Below are 26,951 nucleotides of genomic sequence, written 5' to 3'. Positions count from 1 at the left end.
TCAATTACCTTGACTAACCTGTGCCCCTGCACAGTGACTCTAAACTGCATTGTTGGTTAAGGGCTTGTAAGTAAGCATTTCACTGTAAGGTCTACAACTGTCATATTCGGCGCATGTGACAAATACAATTTGATTTGATTTGACGGATTGGGGCAGGTAGCATTCTCCTGGCGTCAGTCGGACTGCCAGATGGTGAAGCGTGATTCATCACTCCAGAGTGGTTCCACTGCTCCAGAGTCCAATGGCCCGTGAGCTTTACACCACTCTAGCCCATGCTTGGCATTGCACATGGTGATCTTAGGCTTGTATGCGGCTGCTCGGCTATAGAAACCAATTTCATGAGGCTCCTGACGAACAGTTCTTGTGCTGACGTTGCTTCCAGAGGCAGTTTGGAACTCGTGTAGTGAGTGTTGCAACCAAGGAAGACAATTTCTACACACTATCCGCTTCAGAACTTGGTGGTCCCGTTCTGTGAGCATGTGTGGCCTACCACTTCGCGGCTGAGCCGTTGTTGCTCCTAGACGTTTCCATTTCAAAATAACAGCACTTACAGTTGACTGGGGCAGCTCTAGCAGGGCAGACATTTGACGAACTGACTTGTTGGAAAGGTGTCATCCTACAGTATGCCGGTGCCACGTTATAAGCCACTGAGTTCTTCAGTAAGGCCATTCTACTGCCAATGTTTGTCTATGGAGATTGCATGGCTATGTGCTCGATTTTATACACCGGTCAGCAACCGGTGTGGCTGAAATAGCCAAATTCACTCATTTGAAGGGGTGTCCAGCTACTGCTGGATATATAGTGTATTTATTTCAAATGTTTTTACATTTTTGGATTTTAAATTCAAATCAATTCTTGAATTAACTTCTTTCAATTCTAATTGACCCCAGCCCTTAGGGTCACGGTGACTGTAAGGAGGATGAGACACACAGCCCCAGTGTGTGTGTGTGTGAGTGAGTGATCCGGCTCCGCTCCTCGATAGCACAGGAGCCAGCAGAGAAAACAAGGTGACAGATGAAAGGATAAGGAAAGAATGGGAGTGTTTCACTGCTCTGATGCAAGCCTCACCTCAGATAACACATTCCGTTACACAGACTGGCAGCTGTGGCCTACGGAGAGAGAGAGAGAGAATAGATGTTTCCCTCTGGCCAGGAGAACAAGTAGGGAGACAGGTTTCCCTTGTATCAAAATTGAGGATCCATTGACAGGTCAATATTTCTCAGAGTAACATGTTAAAGACACAGTTAATATTTGCGGTAAATGTTTGATGACCCTTGGTCGAGTGTGAGGGAGTGATTCTAACATTCCCTGAGAGAGAGGTAAGGCCATCCTTTCATTCACACCAGATAAATGCCCAGGTTTTCCTCGTACATTCAGTAGACTAGGGAGTAGAGCACTGGGATGGAATCTGGTACTGTTTTCTCATCCAGTAAAACCAGCCTAAGGTCACTACTGACTATCAACCAGCTCTTTATAGATGTTCTGTGTAAAGAACAGAATGTATTCTATGAAGGAAAATATACTCCATAAGAGCACCTTGTGACCGCACCCTTATAGTCATTTCCTATTTACCATGTTCACTCTCAAGCATGTCTGAACCCAGTAGGGTTAATGGAGGGGGGTTAAGATCACAGAAGAAAATCATTTCTTTGTGTCTTGACATGTTATCCCAATCAATGTTCTTAAATCCAGCTCCTCCATCATAGCTAAGAGTTTGCCATCCAGGTGGAAGAACCAGTTCACGTGTCATGATGGGAGACATAGTTTGCACATAAAGTATATGAACGCATAGTTCGTATGGCACAGTAGTTCTCACAGTGGAACACTTGGAACATTTTTATGGCCCACGGCTGATTTTTTACTGAGGACAATACATCAGCGCCATCCTGCTTCTAGTTCAGCCTCTGGCTCTGCATCAGCAGGAGGGTTTGTCTGGGTTTCTCCTGTGGTGCCTCTCTCTCTCTCTCGGGCATTGGTCACCAACTGGTCGATCGCGAAAGCCTTGCCGTACATTTTTTTGTATTCATTTTGAGCTGTTCCCGTTAGATGTACTTGATTCAGCTGCCCTAGAGCCGGGAAGGAAAAGTGTTCCCATTGTCAACCATTTCATGTGTCTGAAGGTAGTACTCCGTCTACCTGGCAGCCCAGAGATCAAATCAAGAGCACCTATAGGTCTAACGCTGGCCAATCAGATAGATCAGAACATTGTGTCTGCGCAGTTTCCTCGAGCCATAGACTAAAAAGAAGCCTCGAACGCACAGCGAAAATGATAATGTGAGATTTAAAAACTTTTAAAACTAGACAACGAATACAGCTGCTGTTTTTTTATGAGTAAGTTCATGTTTAAATTGGTATTCAGCACTGTCGATACTTTGTTAAACATTTTTCTAAGTCATTAAATGCGCGTTTCGATAAGGTCTCATTATTTGGCTCGTGTCTTTTTTAATATCGAGGAATATTTCACTTTCTCTGGTCATAGGAGTAACAACATGGATTGGAAGTAATGCAGTGCGACTTATATTGCGCCATCAGCTGGGAGACTGTGCCCCCTTTTCTCAGCGGAGTAGGACCATCTGATGGTCTGTCTGAGGGGAGGGTGGGAGCAGGTGAGGCTGCCTCTCACCCGAATCACCGTAAAAAAAAGATCTCGGCTTGCATTTTGACTCAGAAAACGTTGGTGACCACTGCTCTAGGGTGTCTATTATCTCATCTACCGGTCAGCCTGCCTGACGCGCCACCCTTTCTGCATACAAATAGCTGTCAGTAAGCCTCGCTTTATGAAAGGAACGACAATGCTGGTTTAGATCGGTGGCGACTCACGGGTGAGGTGGATTTTCATTACATAAATTCCGCAATCGCAGGTGCTGATTCTTAACTCTTCTTGAACTGCACTGTTAGTTAAGGGCTTGTAAGCATTTCACGGTAAGGTCTACACTTGTTGTATTCGGCGCATGTGACAAATAGTTTGATTTGATTTGGTTTGGTAGCTGTGACGTTAAAAAGTGAGGATTACAGAACTCAAGAATTCTAGTCAAAATGCGCTGATTGAAAGGTCAAGAAATATCTAATCAAAATGTAATTACTTTCTCAAGTAAAGTACATTTACAATACTTTCGCTAGTAAAGTACATTTACAAGACTTTCTCAAGTAAAGTACATTTACAAGACTTTCGCTAGTAAACTCAAGTATGAGATAGATATAAAATATCTCGTCATGTACTTTTGCCAAAAATAATGGCAGACAAAGGTAGTTTAAGGCCAAGTGAACATGTGCTCTCTAGTGGAAACAACAAGAATGTACAATAGCCATTTTGAAATCAGTGATTTGCCTTCTTTCCTTACACAGCATTGCCCTCATGTGGTCATACGGTTGAGGAGATCCTGCTGTAAGTACCTCTGGGCAAGTTGAGTTGTTTTCACTTGGAACAAAACAGAAGCAAACAAGCCAAAACACGGAGGAACTATCCTGAACTTGTCCTATAAGAAACCTTTGTTTTTGTTGCAAAACGTTTTACTACAGATTGCACTAATGAATACACCCCCGGGCAAGCTGTTCACCTGCCATAAGGCCATCCATCAACTCGGTCACTCATAAATCAGTGACAGCTTGATCTTAATGGAATACTTTACACCGAGTCAACATTTTATTTGACAGCATTTCAGAATATCATTACGGTAAACAAGATTTCTGCAAAAGTTAATATATCCATAGTGTTGCATTTCATAAAAATAGGTTGTTCACTTATAGTCTGGGACTATCCATAATAATACATTGAGTCATATTTATAATAGCGACACACCTGTACAAGGTCAATAACACAGCTAATAATAACACTACACAGTGATACCCTGCTGCATTAGGTAGGCTCAGGGGGTTCACGGTTTGTACATGCCGTCAGTCTTCAACACACTCGCCGTTTTAGATATACCCATCTCTTCTGATCTGTCCATAGAGAAGTACTGATATTTGCCTCAATGGGGGATATACCCATCTCTTCTGATCTGTCCATAGAGAAGTACTGATATTTGCCTCAATGGGGGACTGCTCTGACGAGAAAAAGAGGCAAACTGTGCAACGAAGGAAGGACATTCTTCCTTGTCTCTAGTCTACACAGAAGTCATGATAGGCTTAGTGATGAAGGTGCAGTATACAGTCAGGACTGGCCAGACACTATAGGAATGGTTGTGTGTGGGGTGAACACAGACGTCATGATAGGCTTAGTGATGAAGGTGCAGTATACAGTCAAGACTGGCCAGACACTATAGGAATGGTTGTGTGTGGGGTGAACACAGTGGCACTATTCAAATGAATCCTTTCTTGAAGTAACCAGTGACACTTAACATGTACCTGTTTTACATTATTATTATATACGTCTTTATTGTCATTTAACAGATGCTCTTATCCGGAGCAATTATGGCGAAGTGCCTTGCTCAAGGGCACATGGGTAGATTTTCCACCTAGTCGGCTCAGGATTCAAACCAGCAACCTTTAAGTTACAGGCCCAACGTTCTGAACCTCTAGGCTACCCGCTGCTTACTTACTTGAAGTAACCACTGTTCTTACACAATGTTAGAAAAGAGAGAAGGAAGAGAGGAAGGATGCATTGTTAAAGTATTCAAACAGGCCCAGACAGCAGCTGAGCCACAGACTCCTGTCTACTCAGGGTCAGTTCCCCAGCACAATTTATATGGCAATTCTCTGAACCACTTTGTGCTTTAAAGAAGTATTTTTTTCTTCTCGTAAATAGAAATTCCAACGGCCCCCGAGCAATCACTCACCTCTCTCGTATCATTCCTATTCTGAAAGACTGTCTGCATTTCTTCCACCCGGGGGGGGGGGGCAGCTTTGTTCTGCCAATGTCGTCCTCTCTTTGCTGGATTGTTAGCTCGACACGGCAAATTACCACTCAAAAATCAGATGTCTGCAGAAACTAAAGGGGACACATTCGGATTGCTCCTTAATGACTTTTCTTTTATCGCCAAGAATGATTCTTGTGTCTGTCAATGATCATAATGTCTAGATGATTGTAGTCTCTCCACATCTCCATGTACAGTATAATAGTCATCAGAGCGGCAGATGAATTAGCTTCTGTGAGTCCCAGAGCCAGAGAGAGGGTTTGAGAGAGTTAAAAAAATAAAAAATAAAACTCTGCCTTAATCATCGGATGACAAGGCGGTTCTGAGGGACGTGTGTGTGTGTGTGTGTGTCTAACTGTGTATCTGTGTAAACTGGTGACAGTAAAGTTCAGACAGAGCCACTGACAGAGCCTCCACTGTCTAGAGTTCCGAAGTTAATTGGGACACAATCTGGTAGAGAGAGATGTGTATATATATATACAGTATATTAACGTAGCTGGCTATGTAGACGGCATCACTTAGAGACTAAACAAATGTGGAAATGAATATTCAAGACAGTTGTCAATTGTAATGTATAAATATGTGTCTTTGGGAGATAAAAGTGTTTCATGTCTTGTGTAAATGAACAGAGTTAAGTGAAGCCACAGACCATTAGACACATTGTGATGAATGAGCTCGTGACAAATGGCAATGTTTCTCTCTCTCTCTCTGATCCCCACCAGAAATACTAGTGTAGTTTCCTGCTTTCACACACTTGCCATATTTTCACCCAAACACGATTACACCATCTGTTAGAGATGTTCTGCCTAGACGTTTCGATATCTGACGATGAGATACCAACAGAACCCCACAAAGTTGTGGAACTATCTTCAATCTGTAAGGAAATGGAAAGATTTGCTAATGTTTTCTGACCAAATAAATACTGTGGGGTCTGTAAATATAGTGAACAAATGTCAACAATCAGATATAAAACCATGAATGTCCGTCATGGCACAGATGTATATGAATATTGGGACATTGGTATTGACTGTACGGTAGCAGCCTGGATTGAACCACATTCGTCTAGAGAGTGTTCTAGGTTCTTTAAGTCCATAACAGACCTCTCTGTCCATCTGTCCCTGATCGTAAGGCACTCTGCCCCGATATCCCATGAGCCTTCACTCTCTCCACCAGACAAACCTCAGCAAATTGCTTTGTTCGCGAAGCACAGTGAGGGGGAGATGTATCTCCTGTGACCCAACTGTTGATGATTCAAGCACGAACAGCCCTTAGAGTCCACTGCAGTCTCATAGAATGGGTCCACTCAGACTAGAAATGCAATATCATAAGCTGGGCTGTGGAGTCATAAGGGAGTGTTGAAAAACAGTGTTGTGTTCCTTCACTCGTCGAGCTTATGAGGCGTCTCAGAGCTACCATTGGCCCGACTAGGTATGCATTAGAGATGATCACGTCCCACATATTAATACTCATCATATAATAGATTTATTTCTATACCATTTGATAGATTCCTCGGGATAGCTTCTTCAGTCTCGTACAGTCTCTTATTTAAGGCAAAGTTCCATTAATGCGTATACTCTTTTTCTAGTTCTGGTTTTCATTCTCTCTTTTCAAAATACACAAAAACAGGCAACCCCTCTTCAACATTCCTTTTCATAAAATAGACTCCGTTGTATAAAATAACTGCAGTGTCACAGTCAACCAATCGGTGAGTGGTTCAATTTGCATGTACGTCCTGGACTGGAGTGCTGTGGGGATTTGAGCACTTCCAAATGAACTTCCTGTATTCGAACCCCTTAACACTGCTCAAGGATCCCGTCACGCTACACACATTCTGCTTGGTTTCTTCTTGTTTTGAATTTTTAAGTGGATGCTTTCCAGTTCTTAAGGTGGTCGGTGTAAAATATCTCTCAAAATAATTTAGAGTACAATATAAATAAAAATGGTTCTCTAAAAACGCATGGAGGAACCCCCCTTTACATCTGAGGTCTAGAGGGTGGGGTAGGGGAGGCAGGGCGAGGGGAGACAATGAAGGGGCTAGCCAGGCTTAGTGTAGCCCGGCCTGGGGGTCTGGTAGTGGGTATACTCCAAGGTGTTATCTGCTCACAGTGGACGTGCCCGAGCGCAGGGTGCTGGGCAGCTTGTCAGAGCCGGGGATCTTCCAGGGCCCAGGGGACACGGTGGCCTTCCTACCTGCTGCTGCGCTGCCACTGCCAGTGCTCTTGGTGGGGCGGCAGGGCCGGGTCTCTCCAGGGCCCCTCTCTGCCTCTCTGGGTCTGGGCTTCTCCTGCCCCGGCTCCCCCTGATGCCCGACACTAACGTCTGGGTGACTGCTGCTGCCGCTCTGAGTACCAGCACCGCTGCCGCCGTTCCCGTTAGAGTTTGTGTATGAGGGCTGGGAGTTTTTCGTCGGGGACTGTGTGGGTTCTCTTTTCCCGTGGGACGTGCTGCTGCTCTCCCCAGCTATCCTCTCCTTAGACCTCCCCCTGGAGGAGCTTTTGGGCTCCCCTCCCCCAGGTAGCAGCTCATCCCTCCCCACCGGCCCTCCGTCTTTGGGGCCGCTCCCTCTGCAGGTGGACCTGCCACCTTCCTTCTGCTTGGCCCTCCCACTACTGCAACCACTCCCACTGGGCTGGTCGCGGTCCCTCCTCCCGTGGCCGGTCTGATCCGGATTATGCGGCTCGGTCGAGGCCTTCCGGGGGCTCTGGGAGCGCTCCACCCTCCTGCTCTCTTGCGCCGCCGGCTCCCACGGGACCTCCTGCGGTGGCAGGCGAGCCAGGTCGGGGCCTGGGGGCTGCTGGGGCGGGGTCAGATGAGATGAGGGCGATGGCATGGTCAGAGTGTCTGGGGGCAGGGCTACTTCCGACAGACTTGGGGAGGCTGAAGGGCGTGCATCCCAGGGGGAGGTACTGTCTGCTGGGGCACAAACACACAGTTAGACATGGGAAAGGATAGTCTTAACAGTCAGCGCCGAATCCTACCTTCCATTTACTTAGTCATGCATGGATGTCAATGGGAGACTGAGTGAAAAGTTGACTTAAGTGGAAGTTCGCCCCATAGAAAATATCTATGAATCTATAGCTTTAACCAAACAACACACACCAAGCCAAAAAACACACCTCTAGTCTACATGGATGACAGCAGCCATATTGTAGCAATCACAACAATCAAACCCAGTCTTTGTGGTATGGGCTGCAAGTGAAATATCACTTCACTCCTATAAGTCACACACTGCAAGTTCACTTTTAGGCAGCATACATCTCAGTTCCCTAGCTCCCTTTAAAGCCTCAGCACTTCTAAGAAGTGGACAGAAAAATCACAAAACAGGTTTAATGGAATGGATGATGTGCTGAATCAGGCAGTGCTTCAGCCTGGCTCGGGAGAGAACCTGGGGGTTCGAGACTCCCCACCGGTGCTCTGGGCTGAGTAACCACGGTAGTGGCTAAACCTAGAGAGCTCTACCTTCTCCTGAGAGGCTGCTGCAGCTCACAAGGCCTGTTAGCTTCTCTCTCTGCATCGCTAAGCTAGCAGTCCCAGGGTTATCATTCACAAACAGGCAGGCAGGGAAGCCTCCAGGGAGGCTAGCGCCAATCGTCTAACTAGCAGGGGGAAAGAGGGAGGCTAGGCTAGCTCCATGAGGCCTCATTACAGACTAGATGGACTCCCAGACCAGCTAGGGAGGTCTGGTGATTGGAGATAGCTCAGTGAGCAGGCTCACAGTCGATGCAGGTGCCTGTTGCGCTCTGAAACCCTGGACATTTCACACCAGCTCATTCTCCTACCCATCAGACACTGCTTGGTGTATTGAAGTGATGAACCATCTCCTGTGGAGGCTGTGTGGCCCAATAGGATTGTGGGAGGGAGTATGTGTGCTGAGCTAATGACTGCTGTCACCTTGGATACGGCTCTGTTTGTTCTAAGGGGTGGGGGCCCTGCTGACTGGATACAACCTTAAAACAACCTCCACACTCTAGTACTCTACTCTGTATAAGGGGACACAAGTACACATGCACTAATACACCCACACAATACACAGCATGCACACTTCCACATACTCACAAACGTCATGCACGCGTGCACACACATAGTATCATATTGTGTGGTACTAAATGTGGCAACCGTTTTTTATTCCACTTCATTACTTCATCAGGATGCAGTTTTTATAAGCTTTGAATTCTGTTTCCTCTGCAAAGTACTGTATAAACTAGCTGAAAATACAGAGCCGCTTTGCAAAATGTAGTTAAATACTCCGAAGCAGTGCATCAAGCTCCATAAATACTACATCCTCTCAGTATACAGATAAACCTAGGCCTGTGAAACATCTACGTATCCACACAATCCCCCACATCCATGTTACAAATGGCTATTCCACTTTTATGTGACTGCTTTGCCCAGAACACACAGGTTGATAGTTGATATGAAAAGTGACGCTGGTGATTTAATATGGCGTCCTCTGGCTGACAGTGTAATGGGCTCATGGTGCGTATTTCACAGCTTTATGTCACCCGCGGGCAGGTAATAGAAAAACCCTTTCTGATGGAGGAAAGGGGGGAGAGAGAGAGGGAGAGAGAAAGAGGGGTGGGGAGCGAGACAGAGAGGGAGGGGAGAGAGAGGAGAGAGAGAAGGGGTGGGGAGCGAGAGAGAGAGGAGAGGGAGGAGAGAGAGAGAGAGAGAGAGAGAGAGAGAGAGAGAGAGGGAGAGAGAGAGAGAGAGAGAGGGAGGGAGAGAGAGAGAGGGAGGGAGAGACAGAAATAGATAACTAAAAATCTCTGTCATAAATGGCCTGGGAGAGTCCCCGACTGGGAGAGGAAATCAGAAGTCTCCTAGCAGTGAAGATGGAGACAGACAATACTATTTCCTATGTCTAAAGACCCTGGTCACCTGCCAAAGCTAAGTGCTGATGACTGTATTTCACAGTGGAGGCCTTGGCTGGCTTTGGAAAAGTCATGTGCAGTGCTAGCCTCAGCGCTAACTCACTACCCACAGGCCGGGAGTGTGACTCTCCGTTACAGAGGCCAAGGGAGAGTCTGACACATCACGATTTATTACCACGAGGGCCGCTAGGTGCTGTCATTCCCTGAGGTGCTGGGGACATAAATGTCTGTTAGGGGCCTCAGTGTGCACCGCGGTGGGATTTTATCACAGGAAATAGTCTGCCTATATATTTCTGACTAATCTATCTAGACGATAGTGGCTGTCAGTTTGAATCGCTATTTTGTAAAAGTTGGTTCATGGATCTTTCTAAATGTGTAATATGTATTATTGTGTGTACATACAGTATAATATTTCCATTGGGCTGGCCTGATGACCATGTGGACATATGCCACGTTCAAGACCCTGGGAAAATTAGTTTGGAACAGTCAAACTCTGGCATCTTTATAAAGCTCAGAATTTCCGACCTGAAGATCAGTGACGTCATGATTTGACCTCGTTTCCCCCCAGTTGTCTTGAAAGCCCTAATAGCTGAGGAACTAGGTTGATGTCACTGTGATTGAAGTGGAGAGGAGGAGCCAGTGTGTTCTGACCAGGAAGTCACAGCTGCAACACATGGCATGGGCACACAAAAATACACCGCACCACAAACCACGACACCAAGTAGAATTAGACTGGAACATGCAGATCGTCACAAACCGTGTCTTTAGAGTGGCCCATTAGGAAGAAATAGGGGGAGCCATGCTTGTCACTTTTCATGCACATGGAGAGACTGGAAGGTACCATTCCTAAGGAAAGGGGAGTAACAACCTATACCAATCATTAGGGTTAAACCAGACGCCTTGAAAGGAAGAGTTACACTATTGTTAGTCAAGAGAAAGACAAGTTTATCAGTGTTAAAGTATTAAGTAGAGAGAAAGACATTGCTATGGGTGAAGAAAATATCTACATGAGAAGATAGGCATGCCAGACATAAGCAGAGTTATAAAGTTAATGTTTTTTGTAATTTTTAGCCCATTTTCTACCCAATTTCGTGATTACGAAATTGCCACATCGCTGCAACTCACCAACGGGCTCGGGAGACGCGAAGGTCGAGGCATGCGTTCTCCGAAACATGACCCGCCAAACCGAGCTTGAACACAGTTCACCTGCAGGCGCCCGGTCTGCCACAAGGAGTCGCTAGAGCGCGAAGAGCCAAGTAAAGCCCCCCCGGCCAAACCCTAAACCAGACGACGTTGGGCCAAACCCTCCCCTAACCTGGACAACCCTGGGCCAAACCCTCCCCTAACCCAGATGACGTTGGGCCAAACCATACCCTAACCAGGACTACCCTGGGCCAAACCCTCCCCTAACCCGGACGACGCTGGGCCAAACCCTCCCCTAACCCGGACGACGCTGGGCCAAATCCTCCCCTTACCTGGACGACGCTGGGCCAAACCCTCCCCTAACCCGGACGACGCTGGGCCAAACCCTCCCCTAACCCGGACGACGCTGGGCCAAACCCTCCCGTAACCTGGACGACGCTGGGCCAAACCCTCCCGTAACCCGGACGACGCTGGGCCAAACCCTCCCCTAACCCGGAAGACGCTGGGCCAAACCCTCCCCTAACCCGGACGACGCTGGGCCAAATCCTCCCCTAACCCGGACGACGCTGGGCCAAACCCTCCCCTAACCCGGACGACACTGGGCCAATTGTACGATTTCCACACTGCATCTTAGGATCAATCCCAGGCAGTAGTGATTCCACAACACTGCGATGCAGTGCTTTAGACCACTGCGCCACTCGGGAGGCCAGAGTAAAGAATAACCTATAGACGTAATCATTTTAGAAGTGTGTGTGTGTGACTTTTAAAATGTGATTATAGTGTTAGAAGGTAAGCAGGTGTATTTGAGTGTGTTACAGCTGGATTAGCCTTGGTCTGGGGAGGGGTAAACAACAGGGTTCGAGGGACAGAATGGAAACCCACCATACTCTGGGACCTGCCCTGTGCCTCTCTTCAGGAGCAGACGCACCCGCCGGCCCCCTGACTTGATGAGCTCGATGGCCCGGGTGTGGGTCATGTCCCTGGTGGTGTCCCCATTGATCTCAATGATCTGGTCCCCTACCTGGAGAGGAGAAGAGACAACACAGTGAGAGAGAGAGAGAGCAATACTGTAGATAGATAGATAGAGAGATAGATAGAGAGATAGATAGATAGATAGATAGATAGTGTCCCCGCTGTTTGTGTGTGTATGTGCATGAAATCCTGTTGCCATGCAGAAACTGCACAGACAATAGACAATTGACCACTGTGACAGTAACCTCTAAATCACCAACCCACTGAGCACCTTGTGTTATATAAACATGCGTTACATTGCGTGGCAAGTTCACACCAATTCCCTGATTAGATGAACAAATTATGGAAGAACGCTGGCACACACTGCCGCAACCCCCAACGCAATTATTTATTGGCAGGCCTCTGAGATAAGCACACACACTACGTATTAAAGCACAAAATTAACGAGGCAAATTTGTTGTGGATCACAATTTATTAGGATCAATGTGTATCTATAAATCATAGTGGTGCAGAGGGATCAGAGCGGCCAGTGTAAAGCGCTAATCAGAATTAGCACTCATGAATGTGGTGTCAGTTGTCATTAATTCCTGCAGCCCGTTTTATAATGTCATTTAGATTGAATTATGGCAGACAGACTCTTCCCTGCAGGGGGGCTGAGACTAAAGAGGATACCTGAATACCAATGTCCTGGGCTTTGTTCATTACGTACCAAACGGAAGAAAATGGACTGAAACAAGGAGGGTGTTCCTGAATCCGTCCAATAAGAAACAGTTGTTTACGATATCTGTTGCAAAACGTATTCCTAATGAATATGACCCAGGACATTAGCAGCTGAAGACCTGGTAGTAACCTATTCATTTCACTAATTAGACTACACCTCCCTTCTAGCACTACAGTGAAAAGGTTGTGACCTCTCTATGACTACAACATCAAGGTCGGAGGCCCATTGTACAGGCATATCCCCTGAAGGATCTCACTAACACACTTCCTTCACTTGGGAATTGGGACCAGTGCCCTCTTGACTGATAGTGTAGGAGACCACGTGCTGCGGTGCCAAATGTATAAACCAATTACTGTAACAAATGGAAAAGTCCTCGGCTAATAGTGGAAGTAATTTGAAAGCTGAGGAGAGAGAATCCGCCCGGCAACAGAGAGAGAAGGGGAGTCATTAAGAGTTATTAGGCTGATCTGAGCGGAGCTGGGCAGCCCGTCCATCTACACCTTCTGACAGTTTGTGAATGGCTAAGGCCGGCCTGAGTCATTCCCCTTTAAATGGATGGGAAGTGACTGGGTGTGGATGAGAGAATTGAACCCCAAGCCAACAGCAGTAGTATGACCTCCAGATGAAGCATGGTTATCCTTGGATTGTCTCTCCTCTAGATGCCATCTCGAGTCCAGCCAAGCTTACTAAGGCTGTGTCTGAAACAGCACCCTATTGCCTATATAGTGCACTTTTGACCAGAGCCTGAGCCTTAGTCGTGTAAAAAGTATTATACTATATAGCCAGCCGGCCGGCCCATCCCAGTTCATTTCAACAGCGGTGTTAGATGATCCTACCTTTCCCCCTCGACCATTCATCTCCCCATGATCAGAGTTCAAACTGGGCCTGTGTGTGGCGGACTGCAGAGTTTGAGTGGGCCTTTAAAACTGTGATTACTGAAGGATAAATCACAATACCGGCCCGGGCGCGGGAGAGACGAGGACCGCTAGCTATCCCTCATCCCCAGTCGATGGGTTTGGGCCTGGGCCCGCCGAGCTGCATTTACCTCGCCGTGGCGGAGTGAGAGTAGTATTCCTACGGGCCGTTTTACACACATCTCTGACAGGTTCATTACAGATAATGAACGCTATTGGCCCACACTAGGGAGATTGGGCAGAGAGAAAAGTGTGACGGGTAGGAGACGATCAAGATACTTTAGGAGATATAGAACAACTGCTATGACAGACTTATAATGTACTCTTTGATATCGGAAAAGTAAAGTGAGATTTCTGTATCTTTTACGCCATAAAGTGATCAGAGTCACCCTGGATGAACATAGCAGGCTACAAGAACATATACAGCTGTTGAGAGAGAGTGACTCATACTTTGACAGAGGTGATGGAAGGAAGGTGTGAACTTGGGGAAAAACTAAAAGCTTGGCACGCTCGGCATCTTTTTACAAAGAGTGCTACATTTGAACGTCAATTTAGAAAATAATTGTCTTTTTGTTGTTGTTAAACAGATGGTGACCGGCAGATAGTACCCACTATCCCTGAAGAGAACATTACGAAACGGACAAAAGTTGAAAACTATTCATGGTTAAAAGCGGCCATCCTTTAATTATTCATCAGAATGTTCATAGTACCTAATGTATTATTGACTAGAGAAACGTTTCTACTGCCAGTAAACCCACTAACCCAGCAGGTGTCAAAACGTCCCAAATCCTTCACACACTCAGCCACACTGCATTAGCAGATTATTTTCTTCCAGGGCTTAAAATGGAAATTTGCTGCCAAGATAATCATCAGACAATTAAGACTAGCAAAGATTTATTATTAATATCCCACTAAACCAGCGTTGGGAGAGAAGCTACTGTAAGTATGTTGAGGGGAAGTGTTAGTTCAGCGCAGGATGTGACATCGTCATCAGCCTACCCTCATCCTCCCGTTGCGGATGGCGGGTCCGTCCTCGGCCAGTCGCAGGACAAACAGGTCCATCTTGTACTCCCTCCCTCCACGGATACTGAAGCCAAACCCCTTCACACTCTTCTCCAGCTCCACGGTGAAGAAGTCAAAGTCCTGGAGAAAGAGCCGGACACATTCAGACAACAGGCAGTAAGAACCAGGGAGGAGGGGAAGGAGCAGGACACATTCAGACAACAGGCAGTAAGAACCAGGGAGGAGGGGAAGGAGCAGGACACATTCAGACAACAGGCAGTAAGAACCAGGGAGGAGGGGAAGGAGCAGGACACATTCAGACAACAGGCAGTAAGAACCAGGGAGGAGGGGAAGGAGCAGGACACATTCAGACAACAGGCAGTAAGAACCAGGGAGGAGGGGGACACAAGGAGCAGGACACATTCAGACAACAGGCAGTAAGAACCAGGGAGGAGGAGGACACATTCAGGGGCAGTAAGAACCAGGGAGGAGGGGAAGGAGCAGGACACATTCAGACAACAGGCAGTAAGAACCAGGGAGGAGGGGAAGGAGCAGGACACATTCAGACAACAGGCAGTAAGAACCAGGGAGGAGGGGAAGGAGCAGGACACATTCAGACAACAGGCAGTAAGAACCAGGGAGGAGGGGAAGGAACAGGACACATTCAGACAACAGGCAGTAAGAACCAGGGAGGAGGGAAGGAGCAGGACACATTCAGACAACAGGCAGTAAGAACCAGGGAGGAGGGGAAGGAGCAGGACACATTCAGACAACAGGCAGTAAGAACCAGGGAGGAGGGGGGAGCAGGACACATTCAGACAACAGGCAGTAAGAACCAGGGAGGAGGGGAAGGAGCAGGACACATTCAGACAACAGGCAGTAAGAACCAGGGAGGAGGGGAAGGAGCAGGACACATTCAGACAACAGGCAGTAAGAACCAGGGAGGAGGGGAAGGAGCAGGACACATTCAGACAACAGGCAGTAAGAACCAGGGAGGAGGGGAAGGAGCAGGACACATTCAGACAACAGACAGTAAGAACCAGGGAGGAGGGGAAGGAGCAGGACACATTCAGACAACAGGCGGTAAGAACCAGGGAGGAGGGGAAGGAGCAGGACACATTCAGACAACAGGCAGTAAGAACCAGGGAGGAGGGGAAGGAGCAGGACACATTCAGACAACAGGCAGTAAGAACCAGGGAGGAGGGGAAGGAGCAGGACGCATTCAGACAACAGGCAGTAAGAACCAGGGAGGAGGGGAAGGAGCAGGACACATTCAGACAACAGGCAGTAAGAACCAGGGAGGAGGGGAAGGGCATCAGTCATCATCACAAAAGCTAATGGCCATGTGTATTAATATAGCCTGGTTAAACCAGACTGAATGCTGCGCTCACCATTGTTTAACTCAAGTGCAGCGTTCAGTCTAGTTTAACCAGGCTAGAATTACCACATCTTCCTCATTAACCTCTCTGCCTGAACTACTGTTTCTTGCGTGTCAATGCCCATATATTTCAGTTGAATGTATTTATTTTATTCTTTATTTAACTAGGCAAGTCAGTTAAGAACAAATTCTAATTTACAATGACGGCCTACACCGGCCAAACTCGGACGACGCTGGGCCAATTGTGCACCGCCCTATGGGATTCCCAATCACGGCCGGTTGTGATACAGTCGGGATTCGAAACAGGTTGTCTGTAGTGACGCTTCCAGCACTGTTTTAGACCGCTGCGCCACCTGGGAGACCCATTTTTGACGGCTTTACATGCTTATAATAAAAGCAAAATGTACATTTTCAGACATCACAGGTCAATATTGTATTGATGAGTAAAGTATCTAACCTGGTAGACTTGTGGCATCTGTGGCTGGATCTGTCTGTAGTCGTGGGGCACAGGCATAGGGAAGTGCCTGGGGTCAGTGGACAGCTGTCTGTAGTCCATCAGAGGAGGGTGTCTGTAGTCCAGGGTGGGTGGCTGGCGGTAGTCTGCTACAGGAGGGTGTCTGTAGTCCAACGGGGGCTGTCTGTAGTCTGTGAATGGAGGCTGACGGATGTCCGGTTTTACATCCTGCCTCGCTTTCACCTCTGACCTGTAACTAACCAACCAATCAAGTTAAAGGAAAATTTCCCACTGGGCATAAACTGGTTGAATCAACGTTGTTACAACGTAATTTGTCAATTTATTGTCAAATACATTGGATTTGAAAAACGTAATCAATGTAAACTGCTGTTTTGAGGGTGGAATTTCAACCACGTAGATGATGGTGTCATGGTAACCACAATTCAACGTAGACATACCTATGTTGAATTAGTACCTTTAAAACAGCGTTCAGCTCTTCAAAACAACAGGCTGGGCAGCACCTCCTACTGGAGAATTTATATATCTACAGCTACCCTTTAGTCTCCCACCTAGGGTTTTAACCAAGCCCCACCCTGCTTAGATATGATATTTATCAGTGACTATTACCATGATGCTATCTTGAGAATGATTGTTTTGAGATCTCACTTAAAAACTAAATAGATTTGCTGTTGCTATCAAAGTCATTCCAAAGGGAAGGTTTCACAGAGAAAATGACACGTGACCATACTTTATCACTCATATAACATCAATGAGACTATTTCGGCTTATATAGCATTTGCAAAGTCATCGACAGCCATTGTTTCAATTCAACCCAGAATTCATCTATAAATAGACAATACAATAGGGTTTCAGGGCCCAGGGTTTCAAGCACTGGTTGATTTTAAATGGAATGATATTTAGTGATATTGAATTGTGTTTAGTTGTCAACACAACCAAATGTCAACGTTTGAAGGAGATGTCTCTTTTTTTTCTGTGTGTGTTTTTTTCTGTGGAATTTGACCCCTTTTTGGCCCCAATTTTGTGGTATCCAATTTTTCTTATTTTTAGTAGCTACTATCTTGTCTCATCGCTACAACTCCCGTACGGGCTCGGGAGAGACGAAGGTTGAAAGTCATGCGTCCTCCGATACACAACCCAACCGCCGCACTGTTCCATATGTGCCATTGACTTAGTCTGGCTTTAATTACAGATTGTCTACAAATTAATCATTGATATGTTGGATTCGTGTCTCCATCTCAACGAAATATGTAAATTAACACAACAATCAAAGTTAAAGAATAGGACTAAATCCAATCCAACTTTATTTAAAGTGCATTTAAAGTTTGATTTGAATGAGTCCTATTCTTTAACTTTTATTGTTATGTTGAAAATCAAACACAAAAACAATAAACAATGAATAGCATATAAACTTGTTGACAAGTTTAACAAATGATATGTTGGATTCATGTCTCTAAATCAACCAAAAATATAAGTTAAAGAATGGGATTAAGCCAGTGGCTCAGATGGAACTATGCAATCAGTAGATACATCTCATTTAAATGTTGATATGTCAACCAAACAATTGAATATAGCCTAAATTAAGGCTATCGTACAAACTTGGCCACATTGAGGTTGAGAAACTCTAAAATCCTTCTTATAAAACATGCATGTTCTAGATAGCACGAATAGGTTGTCGCAGGTCTCTGGAGATCTTTACTATTACTGAAATAATCTGTGCAGCACCTTGTGCAGCACCTTGAACAGCACCATGTATTTAACAGGTAATCTCAACTGCAATCCAGGTCATTTGGTTCTGCTATTAGATGAAACACAGTTTCATTCATTGTGTGTTGTATAAATAAACTAAATATCTGGCATTGTATTCCCATTCGAACTTTGCTGTGCTTTTAAATGGTTGAAAGCGCAGTGAGGCATTTCAGTGAAAACTAAACCAAAAATCTGACATTGTTTTGGAATTGGAATTTGGTTGTGCTTTTTTCGATGGTTGAATGCCCAGTTGAACTAACTTTTGGATGTCTTTTTGAGTGGGTGAATATATAGTATGTTGTCGTCTCATTGATCAAGTTCTCAACTAAATATGACCTAATTATCAACGTTGAAATGATGTAGTGTGCCCAGTGGGTTAACACTACAAGCATTTCATATGAATGTAATGAGTAATGGTAATGCTCTCTGAACCAATTCATGTCAAATTCTAAGTTATTTAGAAATACCTTGTTTGTTACAATCAAACCACCTTTGAGACAAGACTCTAGTGGTGGTAAGTGAAATCCTTTTTTTGAACCACACGAAAAGACACTCAGTCTTTTACAGAGTTGGCAATAAATAAGAGTACTCAGAGAGTTTGGGAATTCTCCAGAGCAGGAGAGAAAGGACAATGACAGGGTACACTTCGGGCCCCCTGTAAGAGCTTGATGAAATATTCAGCGTAGGTCTATAAAGAAGCTATTTAGGTTAATAATTCAGGAGTCCGTAAGAGTTAAGTGATGTTATACAACAAACTGGAGACAGGGAGAGAATACCTCGCTCTCACCTGTAATTCCCTTAGGAATAGTGCTTTTACCCCAGAGATAAAAAATATTTAAAAAAGATACTACTGTGCTGTATAAGATATCTGGGACTTCCACAGCATTGGGACCAGCAGACAGTACAATACTGAGGAAGCCCTAAAGATTACATGATCAACTATCTTAAACCATTTCACTATATAGGAAATGATAGAGCACTCAAATGCTGCACGTCTTAAATTGAATCAAATGATATTGGTCACACACATATTTAGCAGAAGTTATTGTGGGTTTAGCGAAATGCTTGTGTAAATTATGGCCCTATCCTGGCGGACCAATATTTAGAACTGGGCTGGGTGCTATGGATTGGCGGGTGTGTTTTTAAGCAGTGTGCGTCTGTGTGTGTGTGTGTGACCATCCGGTTGCCGTACCTGCTGTCGTGGGTGTAGATCTGGGGTGGGGGGGCTGGGGTCTGTGTGATGGGGCTCTGGTGGGTCAGGGAGCTGGGCTGGGTGACTGCAGGGCTGGGCTGGGTGACAGCAGGGCTGGGCTGGGTGACAGCAGGGCTGGGCTGGCCCACGGTGGGACTGGGCTGGGCCTGAGGACTGTGCTGTTGGGTCACTGCTGGGCTCTGTTTCTGTGAGCTAGGGGCTGACGGGCTCAGCTCTGAAACACAGACAGACAGAAGTGTCAGACACAGTGACAGATAGATACACACCACAGTTTAGACTATGCTAACAGAGCCACATTAACATAATACACGGTGCATCTACTTCAAAGAACTGTCAGTACAATGCTCTAATCTACAGTAGATGCTCGCATTACCAAGAAACACCCATGAAGCATTAGAAGATGGTGACAGAAACTGACTCACTAGACAGTTCTCCCAAACAGACATATCACTCGCTGATCCACACAAATTATGCCTTAGCCAGAGATTGAACAACCTCCTTTAAAAAATGGATGTAAAACGGTCTGTACAGTAAGACAACGTGCTGCATTTAAGATGACAAACAGTTTTAACAACAGTCCCTGAAAATCCCCCCACATCTACAGTATACAGTTCTCTGCTGACCCCTTGGTCCCCCCATTATCTCCAGTCTAGTGACCATTGTCGTCCGTCCCGTCCCCCGTCTCACTCACCTTCCTGTGGTATGATCCGGAGGGTGACGCTGAGGCCGGCGTCCTTGATGAGCTTAACGATGTCGGCGTGGGGCATGTTGATGATGGACTGGCTGTTCACCGCCAGGATGCGGTCACCCACCTTCAGTTTGCCACAGCGGTCCGCCGGGCTGCCGTCGATGATACGCCCAATCTTATGGGGCACGTCTGGGATGGGAGGAGAGGTGGAGGACAATACACACAGAGTGAGAGACACACAGATATGGTTAGTTGAGGATGAGTTCAGGCTAATCTTACTGGTTGGATGCTTTCTTTCCATCTCTCCCTCTCTTCTTTCTATCTATGTTGCTCGCTCTTTTCACATTTCTCCCGCCCCCTCTCATCTTATGTAAGACAGCTGGCTGTCTGCACGGCGAGTGTGGGCAGGGCACTAAAAGGCAACGCGGCGTACTGGAGCCTAGCTACCTCAGATCTGAGGGATTGATACAGTCAGGAAACCATTTGGAATTGAGACGGGATGGTTAGAGGAGGAGTACATGGTTCAAAAATAGAGGTGGTACATTTTTTTTATATAGTTGTGACCTCTTCGCAGACCTCTTCCTCTCAGAAATTTTTGTCAAAATGGATTTGGTTTTCTCTGCTTGGAACGGCCGTATCTGCTGGACTAAAATGCATTAAAACTCAAGACCATAGTAATATGTGAAGCCTTCCCTTTTAAGGTGAAATTGCCATAAGGCAGTACATTGTAATGTAAACAACCCATGGACAATCAATGACTCACTCACTCACTCACTCACTCACTCACTCACTCACTCACTCACTCACTCACTCACTCACTCACTCACTCACTCACTCACTCACTCACTCACTCACTCACTCACTCACTCACAGAGCAGCACTCACTCACACACTCACTCACAGAGCAGCACTCACTCACACACTCACACACAGAGCAGCACTCACTGATGGCGGTGGCGGTCTCGGGCCGGTTGAGCGAGCTGATGATGACGAATCCAAACCCTTCACTCTCCTTGCGGTGGATAATGACATCACTCGGTGGCTGCTGCACGCTGGAGGTCGGCTCTCCGTCTGTGGTGCTACCTGTACCCATGGCGTCAGTGGGTGGGGCTGCGTCGTTGCCAGGATAAGTGACATTGGTGAAGTCGCTGCGTGGGGAGCTGTGCTGGGTGGACACAGAGCCGGGGCTGCGGCCGTTCTCTGGACACGGCTCTCCTGTGGGGGGTAACAGAGAGCTGAGTTAACCTGCTCTGCTCTGCTCTCCACCACACCGCAGCCCAGCAAAGCAGCACAGCACTCATCAATGGACAAAGACAGGCCCTGTCTGGACTGGCTATCAGATCAGAGAAAGGTCATGGTTTCTCTCACACCTCATCAGCTGTATTGCAGCATCCAAAGATCTTTTTAATGCAAAAGAAAACCTCCATTGAAGATATCTGTAGATACAATCGCTAAGAACTAAGACTCCCTCAAAACCAAGATGTCATGTTAGAATTCATTACATCTCCTTCAATGATCAAGGTTGAACTGAAGACAGTGAGACCTCTAGGAGAGACAAGAGTCTTGACACCTCCAAAAGTGTTACTTTGAATCAAACGTTCGAGGGATGAAAGGCAAGACCACGGACGACACGGATGAGACAGACAGCCTTTCATGACTGGAGACGGAAGGAGAAGAGGGAGACAGAGGAGGGGAGACGGGATCTCACCAGGGTGGCTGTGCTCTCCTCCCCAGGCACCAAAGGCAGCCGGAGCGTAAGCTGACATAAGGGAATGGGGGGATCTGAGGGGGGAAGGTGTGTGTAGAGGGCTGCTACACTCATCACACAGCAGGCTCTCACACAGCAGGCTGCAGCTCTACAATTCAAGGTACAATACAACAGCCGGACTCCACATAAGGCCAGAGAAAGGAAGACTATCAGGCCTTCTTGGAGTAGGATGAATTTGACCCTAGAGGATGATCTAAGGTCAGAGTTCCGTTTTCCTCCCTAATGATTAGGATTAGGAGTTTTCAGTAAACTGATCCTAGATCTGTCCCCTCCCATATTCTCACCTGGGCCCTGTAGCCTCCTCCTGATGGTGAGGTTGACCTGTCCATTGCGGGCGGCGCCGTGCATCAGGTCGATGACGTAGCGGTGGGGCTTCCCCGCCACCGGGATCCCGTCCACGAAGATGAGCTCATCGCCTGGCCGCAGGCGCCCATCTCTGTCCGCAGGGCTCTTCTCTATGATGGCCCCAATCAGGATCTGTTTATGGGAACCAGACCAATCAGAACGCATGGAGAGCTAGGGGTTAAAAAGTCGGTTGACCGATCAAAGGGCTGGATTCAGAAAAGGACTACATTGAAAAGATATGTAGCCATGGTCAAGTGGACAAGAAACATGCAGGGAGTAACTCTATGTGAAATGACATGTGTAAGTGGTTGTTATGTCAGTGGTGCTTATGAATAAATACGTGGCTCCATGTTTGCGCTGAGTGTTACTCTACAGACAATTAACCAGTAACCATCCACAGCAGTATCACCAGTCTCTCAGTCAGTCAGGGTTCAGGGTTAGATATGCATGTAGTGGGTTAGAGAGGAGAAAATGACAGGGTTCCACGCCCATCTCATACGAGCCTTCTCACGGGTGTCCGGACTCACAGGCTGACCCGCCTCGTCTCCCCCAAGGATGCGGAAGCCGAAGCCGGACTTCTGCCTCCTCAGGTGGACCTCCACCTCCTGGTACTCTGCCCCTGGGGTCAAGGAACAGACAACACCTGTGACACGTGTTGACCTTGGAGTGCCCTCAGTCTAATGTCTAATTTATGTGAAGCCAGAGGATTGTTGATCACATATTGTGGAAGTTAACACATTAAATTAAAGGCACTGCTATTTCTGTGTTTTATATAATATTGTACAACACCTGATAGAACTAACACTTTGAAGTGTGATTAAAAAAAAAAATCAGTGTTATTTCCTGGTAGTTGCTTGTTGAAAAGAATCGACACAGGACCCTAATCAGCAGGTTTGCATGGGCGGGAGTTTTGGCTTTCCATGGTGGCATCAATGCGGTAAATTGGTTAATAGACCAATAACAAAGAGAGTTCCAAACTTCTCTGCCAATAACAGCAAGTTATCAGTTTTCCCCTCTCCACTCAAATCAGTCAGTTCTTGCTTAAGTCTTGCGTGAGATTGTTTTTTGGGCTAAAAAGCCAATTTTAATGGAAATCTATTACAGCAAGGCACTTATTTGTTACCCAGAAATGATTTGATATTGATATAAAATGGCTGTATTGGGCAAATTAAATTAAAGGTTTCATTAAAAAATACATTAAAAAAAGACCATTTAGAATAATCCCTATTCCTGCCTGTGGACAGTCTTCTTCAGGGCCAACGTACATACCTGAGTGGTCCACAGAGAAGATGGTCCGTGGCAGGCCTGGCTCTGTGTGGGGGAGGGAGATTGAGGGAGCACCCATAAACAATAATACAACACACATACTGTCTTACAACTGTCTCACTCAGAGCAGACTACTAAAAAGACTGAGACTAGAGCAAGACAGAAAAAGACTTGCCTCAGCACATTGTCTGCACAGAGTTCCTACATCATCCATTACACTGTGGAAAAGAAGTGCTTCGGGCTTGTAATACAGCTTTTTATTTACAGTATTTGTTACGGGAGCAGAAACTCATCTGCAATCAGGCCTTTACTGGAAAGCAGAATGATTTGTGGCATAGTGATATTCATTACCCTGAAAACCCTTTCCTATGAAATGAAGTAGAGCGGGTCAAAGTGACTGTGATGAGAAATGGGCTCTATTTACAGCAGGTTTAATCACGGAGACCAGTGTCCGCTGGGATACCAGAGGAATTCATTGAGGAAATAAAGGTGGAGGATGACACATAAGGAGACTGACTGAAAAGTCTTACCACGGAACCCATATACAGTGTTTTAAGTTTATATTAAATAAGATTGCTGGAAAAAAATACTCATAAATGTTGGCAAAAGATAAGGACAGAATGACCTTGCTGGCCAGAGGATGATTTTGGTATATTCCAGACTGTGTTACAGTTTACATAAAGTACACAATTCATAAATCTCCATCCAACTCCAGCTCTCTCACATGCAATGGGGTCTCTTGGTTCCCTACTAGAATAAAGGCATCTAATTACAGATGTAGGATCTTAATTTGATCACTCTTTTGTTGCTGATAATTTTCCTACACAGCAGGAAATATAAACTTGTAGTGTATTCAAGCTTAAAATGGCTTCTAAAGTTTGTAATATATATTGTTTTATCAACCCCTACATTATTTTCCATGAATTATAACATATTTCCTGTTGCTGCATGATTATTTTCCAGCTGTGTCCTTATCAACATTCAGTGGAAGCTACACTGACTTGTCTATGGTTGTGAGGTATGGGTGCATTTTCTTCTCTAACAGCCTGCATTGGTCTCCCGGCTATATTGAGAACAGTCCTAGTTAGATAAGGTTACTGAAAAATACCAATGTTCATGACCTAGAACTCCCACACCACTGAGGGAAACAAGGAAAGTGTTCCTAAAAGTTGCCTTGTGACTGACCAACAGTCTGCAAGTGTAGCCTAGCAGCGAACTGCACTTTGGGGGCTTGTTACACGAAGGGAAGCAACACTAAACTGAACACGGGACTAAAGGAGAGTAAAGGAGAGAAAGAAACAGAGAGAGAGAGAGGGAGAGAGAAAGAGAGAAAAATGCAGACAGAGAGAGGGAGAGGAAAGCTACAGAAAAAGAGAGAGAGAGAGAGGGAGAGAGAAAGAGACCAAGAGAGGGAGAGAGAAAGAGAGAGAAATGAAGATAGAGAGAGGGAGAGGAAAGCTACAGAAAAAGAGGGAGAGAAATGAAAGCTACAGAGAGAGAGAGAGAGAGAGAGAGAGAGAGAGAGAGAGAGAGAAAGAAAGAAAGGAAAGCTACAAAGAAAGAGAGTGAGAGTGAGAGAGAGGTCTATCGAGCTCAGCTAACCTGATCTAACGAGTACACGAGGGGACAGCTTTATTACAGGCCATACTGTTTCTAACTGTCTTCATCTCCCCCATAGAAACAACAGTGACAGCATCGTCAACAACAACGGATGGGACCTGGGTCTGTACTTTGTCAATGGTAGGTTACGGGAGGACTCGTTGGGGAGATTCACCTACTGCTCACCTCTTGGCCACAGTACAGTAGACTATATGATCACAGACATTGACATTTTCTCTCTCAGCTCTGTCACCTCTGTCTGATCACAGCCAAATTATGTTGTTCCTCAAAAGAACAGACATGGAAACAACCACACATTCACCACCCAGTAAGTTGTACAACATCAGAAACTCATACAGATGGGCCCAAAACAGCACAGAAGAATACCAGAAAGCAACCTGTAACCAAAATATCCAAACACTCTTAGATAACTTTCTGGATACCACATTCACTCACAATAAAGAAGGCATCAATCTAGCAGTAAAAAACAAACTATATATTCAGGCAAACGGCAAAAGAAGCACAATTGAAATTGATAACAAACAAACCAAAAAAGACCACAGATGACAACTGGTTTGATGCAGATTGTAAAATTATAAGGAAAAAACTTTGAACACTATCCAACCAAAGGCACAGAGACCCAAATAATGGTGAATTACACCTTCATTACTGTGAGACTTTAAAACTATAAACGTACACTCAGAACCAAAAAAGCAGCAAGCAGCTGACACTAATTGAGGAGTCCATAAACACAAACAACTTCTGGCAAAAAAATCTAAACAAGAGGAATTAGCGATACAGAATGGTGACATATGGACAACCCATTTCAAAAAACATTCTACAACACCGGTCAAATTGACACATACGCAGAAAAAGGCCAAATTCATGGGAAGTTGAATGGATTAGAAAAAGCCATAAAGGATAATCAAAATCCATTGGACTCCCCAATTACTGACCAGGAGCTCTAAGAAACTTCAGGCTCTCAAATTTAAAAAAGCATGCGGACCTGATGGCATCCTAAACGAGATGAGCAAACTCACTAGTGCAAAATTTCAATTGGCTATATTAAAACTGTTTAATTTGATCCTGAGTGTAGGTTATTTCCCTGATTCCTCTGGAATCAAGGACTCATAACCCCATCTTTAAAAATTGAGAAAAATCTGACCCTAACAATTACAGAGGCATTTGTGTGAACAGTAACCTGGGGAAGGTTTTCTGTAGTATTATAAATGTAAGTTCTAAACTTCCTAAAGCGCAATGTCTTGAGTAAAAGCCAAATTGGATTTATACCAAAACATCGCACAACTGATCATATTTACACCCTACACACCCTGATAGATAAACATGTCCACCAAAATAATACCAAAATATACGCTTGCTTTATTGACTTCCAAAAAGCAATTGATTCTATTTGGCATACAAGACTGTTCTACAAAGTTATTGAAAGTGGTGTAGGGTGTAAAACATATGACATAATTACATCAATGTATACTGGCAATACGTGCAGCATTAAAATTGACAAGAAAATAACAGAATTCTTTAACCAGGCGCGGGGCCTTCGTCAGGGTTGTAATCTGAGCCCTGCACTCTTCAATATTTACATCAATGAATTGGCCACTATTCTAGAAAAATCCTCAGCCCCTGGTATTAGTCTCCACAATTCAGAAGTTAAATGCCTACTCTTCGCAGATGACCTATGCCTGCTGTCACCCACAGCACATGGCCTACAGCAGAGCCTGGACCTGCTAGAGCAGTACTGCCAGACCTGGGCCCTGGCAGTAAACCCCAAAAAGACTAAAATAATGATTTTCCAGAGAAGATCCAGTTCTCAGGGAATTAGACCAAAGTTCTCAATTGGTACAACATATATAGAGTACTGCACACACTACAATTACTTAGGTTTGAAAATAAGCTCAACTGGACACCTTAACGAGGCAGTGAATGAACTGAGAGAGAAAGCACGCAGGGCATTCTAACGCAATTAAAAAGCTAAT

The 26,951-nt window shown here is 45.6% G+C and overlaps 1 protein-coding gene across 14 annotated transcripts in view; it reads right to left on the bottom strand.

Annotated features, from left to right (window-relative positions):
- Nucleotides 1-6,460: 6,460 nt before the first annotated feature.
- The window catches only part of magi2a (membrane associated guanylate kinase, WW and PDZ domain containing 2a), a 372,559-nt gene continuing 352,068 nt past the window's right edge, over nucleotides 6,461-26,951 (bottom strand). For 8 of the 14 annotated variants that reach the window (XM_046297006.1, XM_046297011.1, XM_046297010.1 and 5 more), the window contains 10 exons: nucleotides 23,362-23,403; nucleotides 22,596-22,711; nucleotides 22,032-22,224; nucleotides 20,925-21,194; nucleotides 19,983-20,168; nucleotides 19,271-19,505; nucleotides 16,315-16,567; nucleotides 14,477-14,620; nucleotides 11,753-11,891; nucleotides 6,461-7,769 (listed from right to left, as the gene is read on the bottom strand). In XM_046297006.1, coding sequence (XP_046152962.1) covers nucleotides 6,949-7,769; nucleotides 11,753-11,891; nucleotides 14,477-14,620; nucleotides 16,315-16,567; nucleotides 19,271-19,505; nucleotides 19,983-20,168; nucleotides 20,925-21,194; nucleotides 22,032-22,224; nucleotides 22,596-22,711; nucleotides 23,362-23,403 — 2,399 coding nt within the window. In that variant the 3' untranslated portion in view covers nucleotides 6,461-6,948. Of the gene's footprint in view, nucleotides 7,770-10,484; nucleotides 10,596-11,752; nucleotides 11,892-14,476; nucleotides 14,621-16,314; nucleotides 16,568-19,270; nucleotides 19,506-19,982; nucleotides 20,169-20,924; nucleotides 21,195-22,031; nucleotides 22,225-22,595; nucleotides 22,712-23,361; nucleotides 23,404-26,951 lie in introns of all 14 variants that reach the window. The other 6 variants (XM_046297017.1, XM_046297018.1, XM_046297019.1 and 3 more) reach the window with 6 other exon arrangements.

The sequence above is a fragment of the Oncorhynchus gorbuscha genome, linkage group LG14 (genome assembly GCF_021184085.1).
Source record: "Oncorhynchus gorbuscha isolate QuinsamMale2020 ecotype Even-year linkage group LG14, OgorEven_v1.0, whole genome shotgun sequence".
In the NCBI taxonomy this organism is placed as follows: Eukaryota; Metazoa; Chordata; class Actinopteri; order Salmoniformes; family Salmonidae; genus Oncorhynchus; species Oncorhynchus gorbuscha.
The sequence above is the reverse complement of the archived record's forward strand: the minus strand, read 5'-3'. Positions and strand labels throughout refer to the sequence as shown.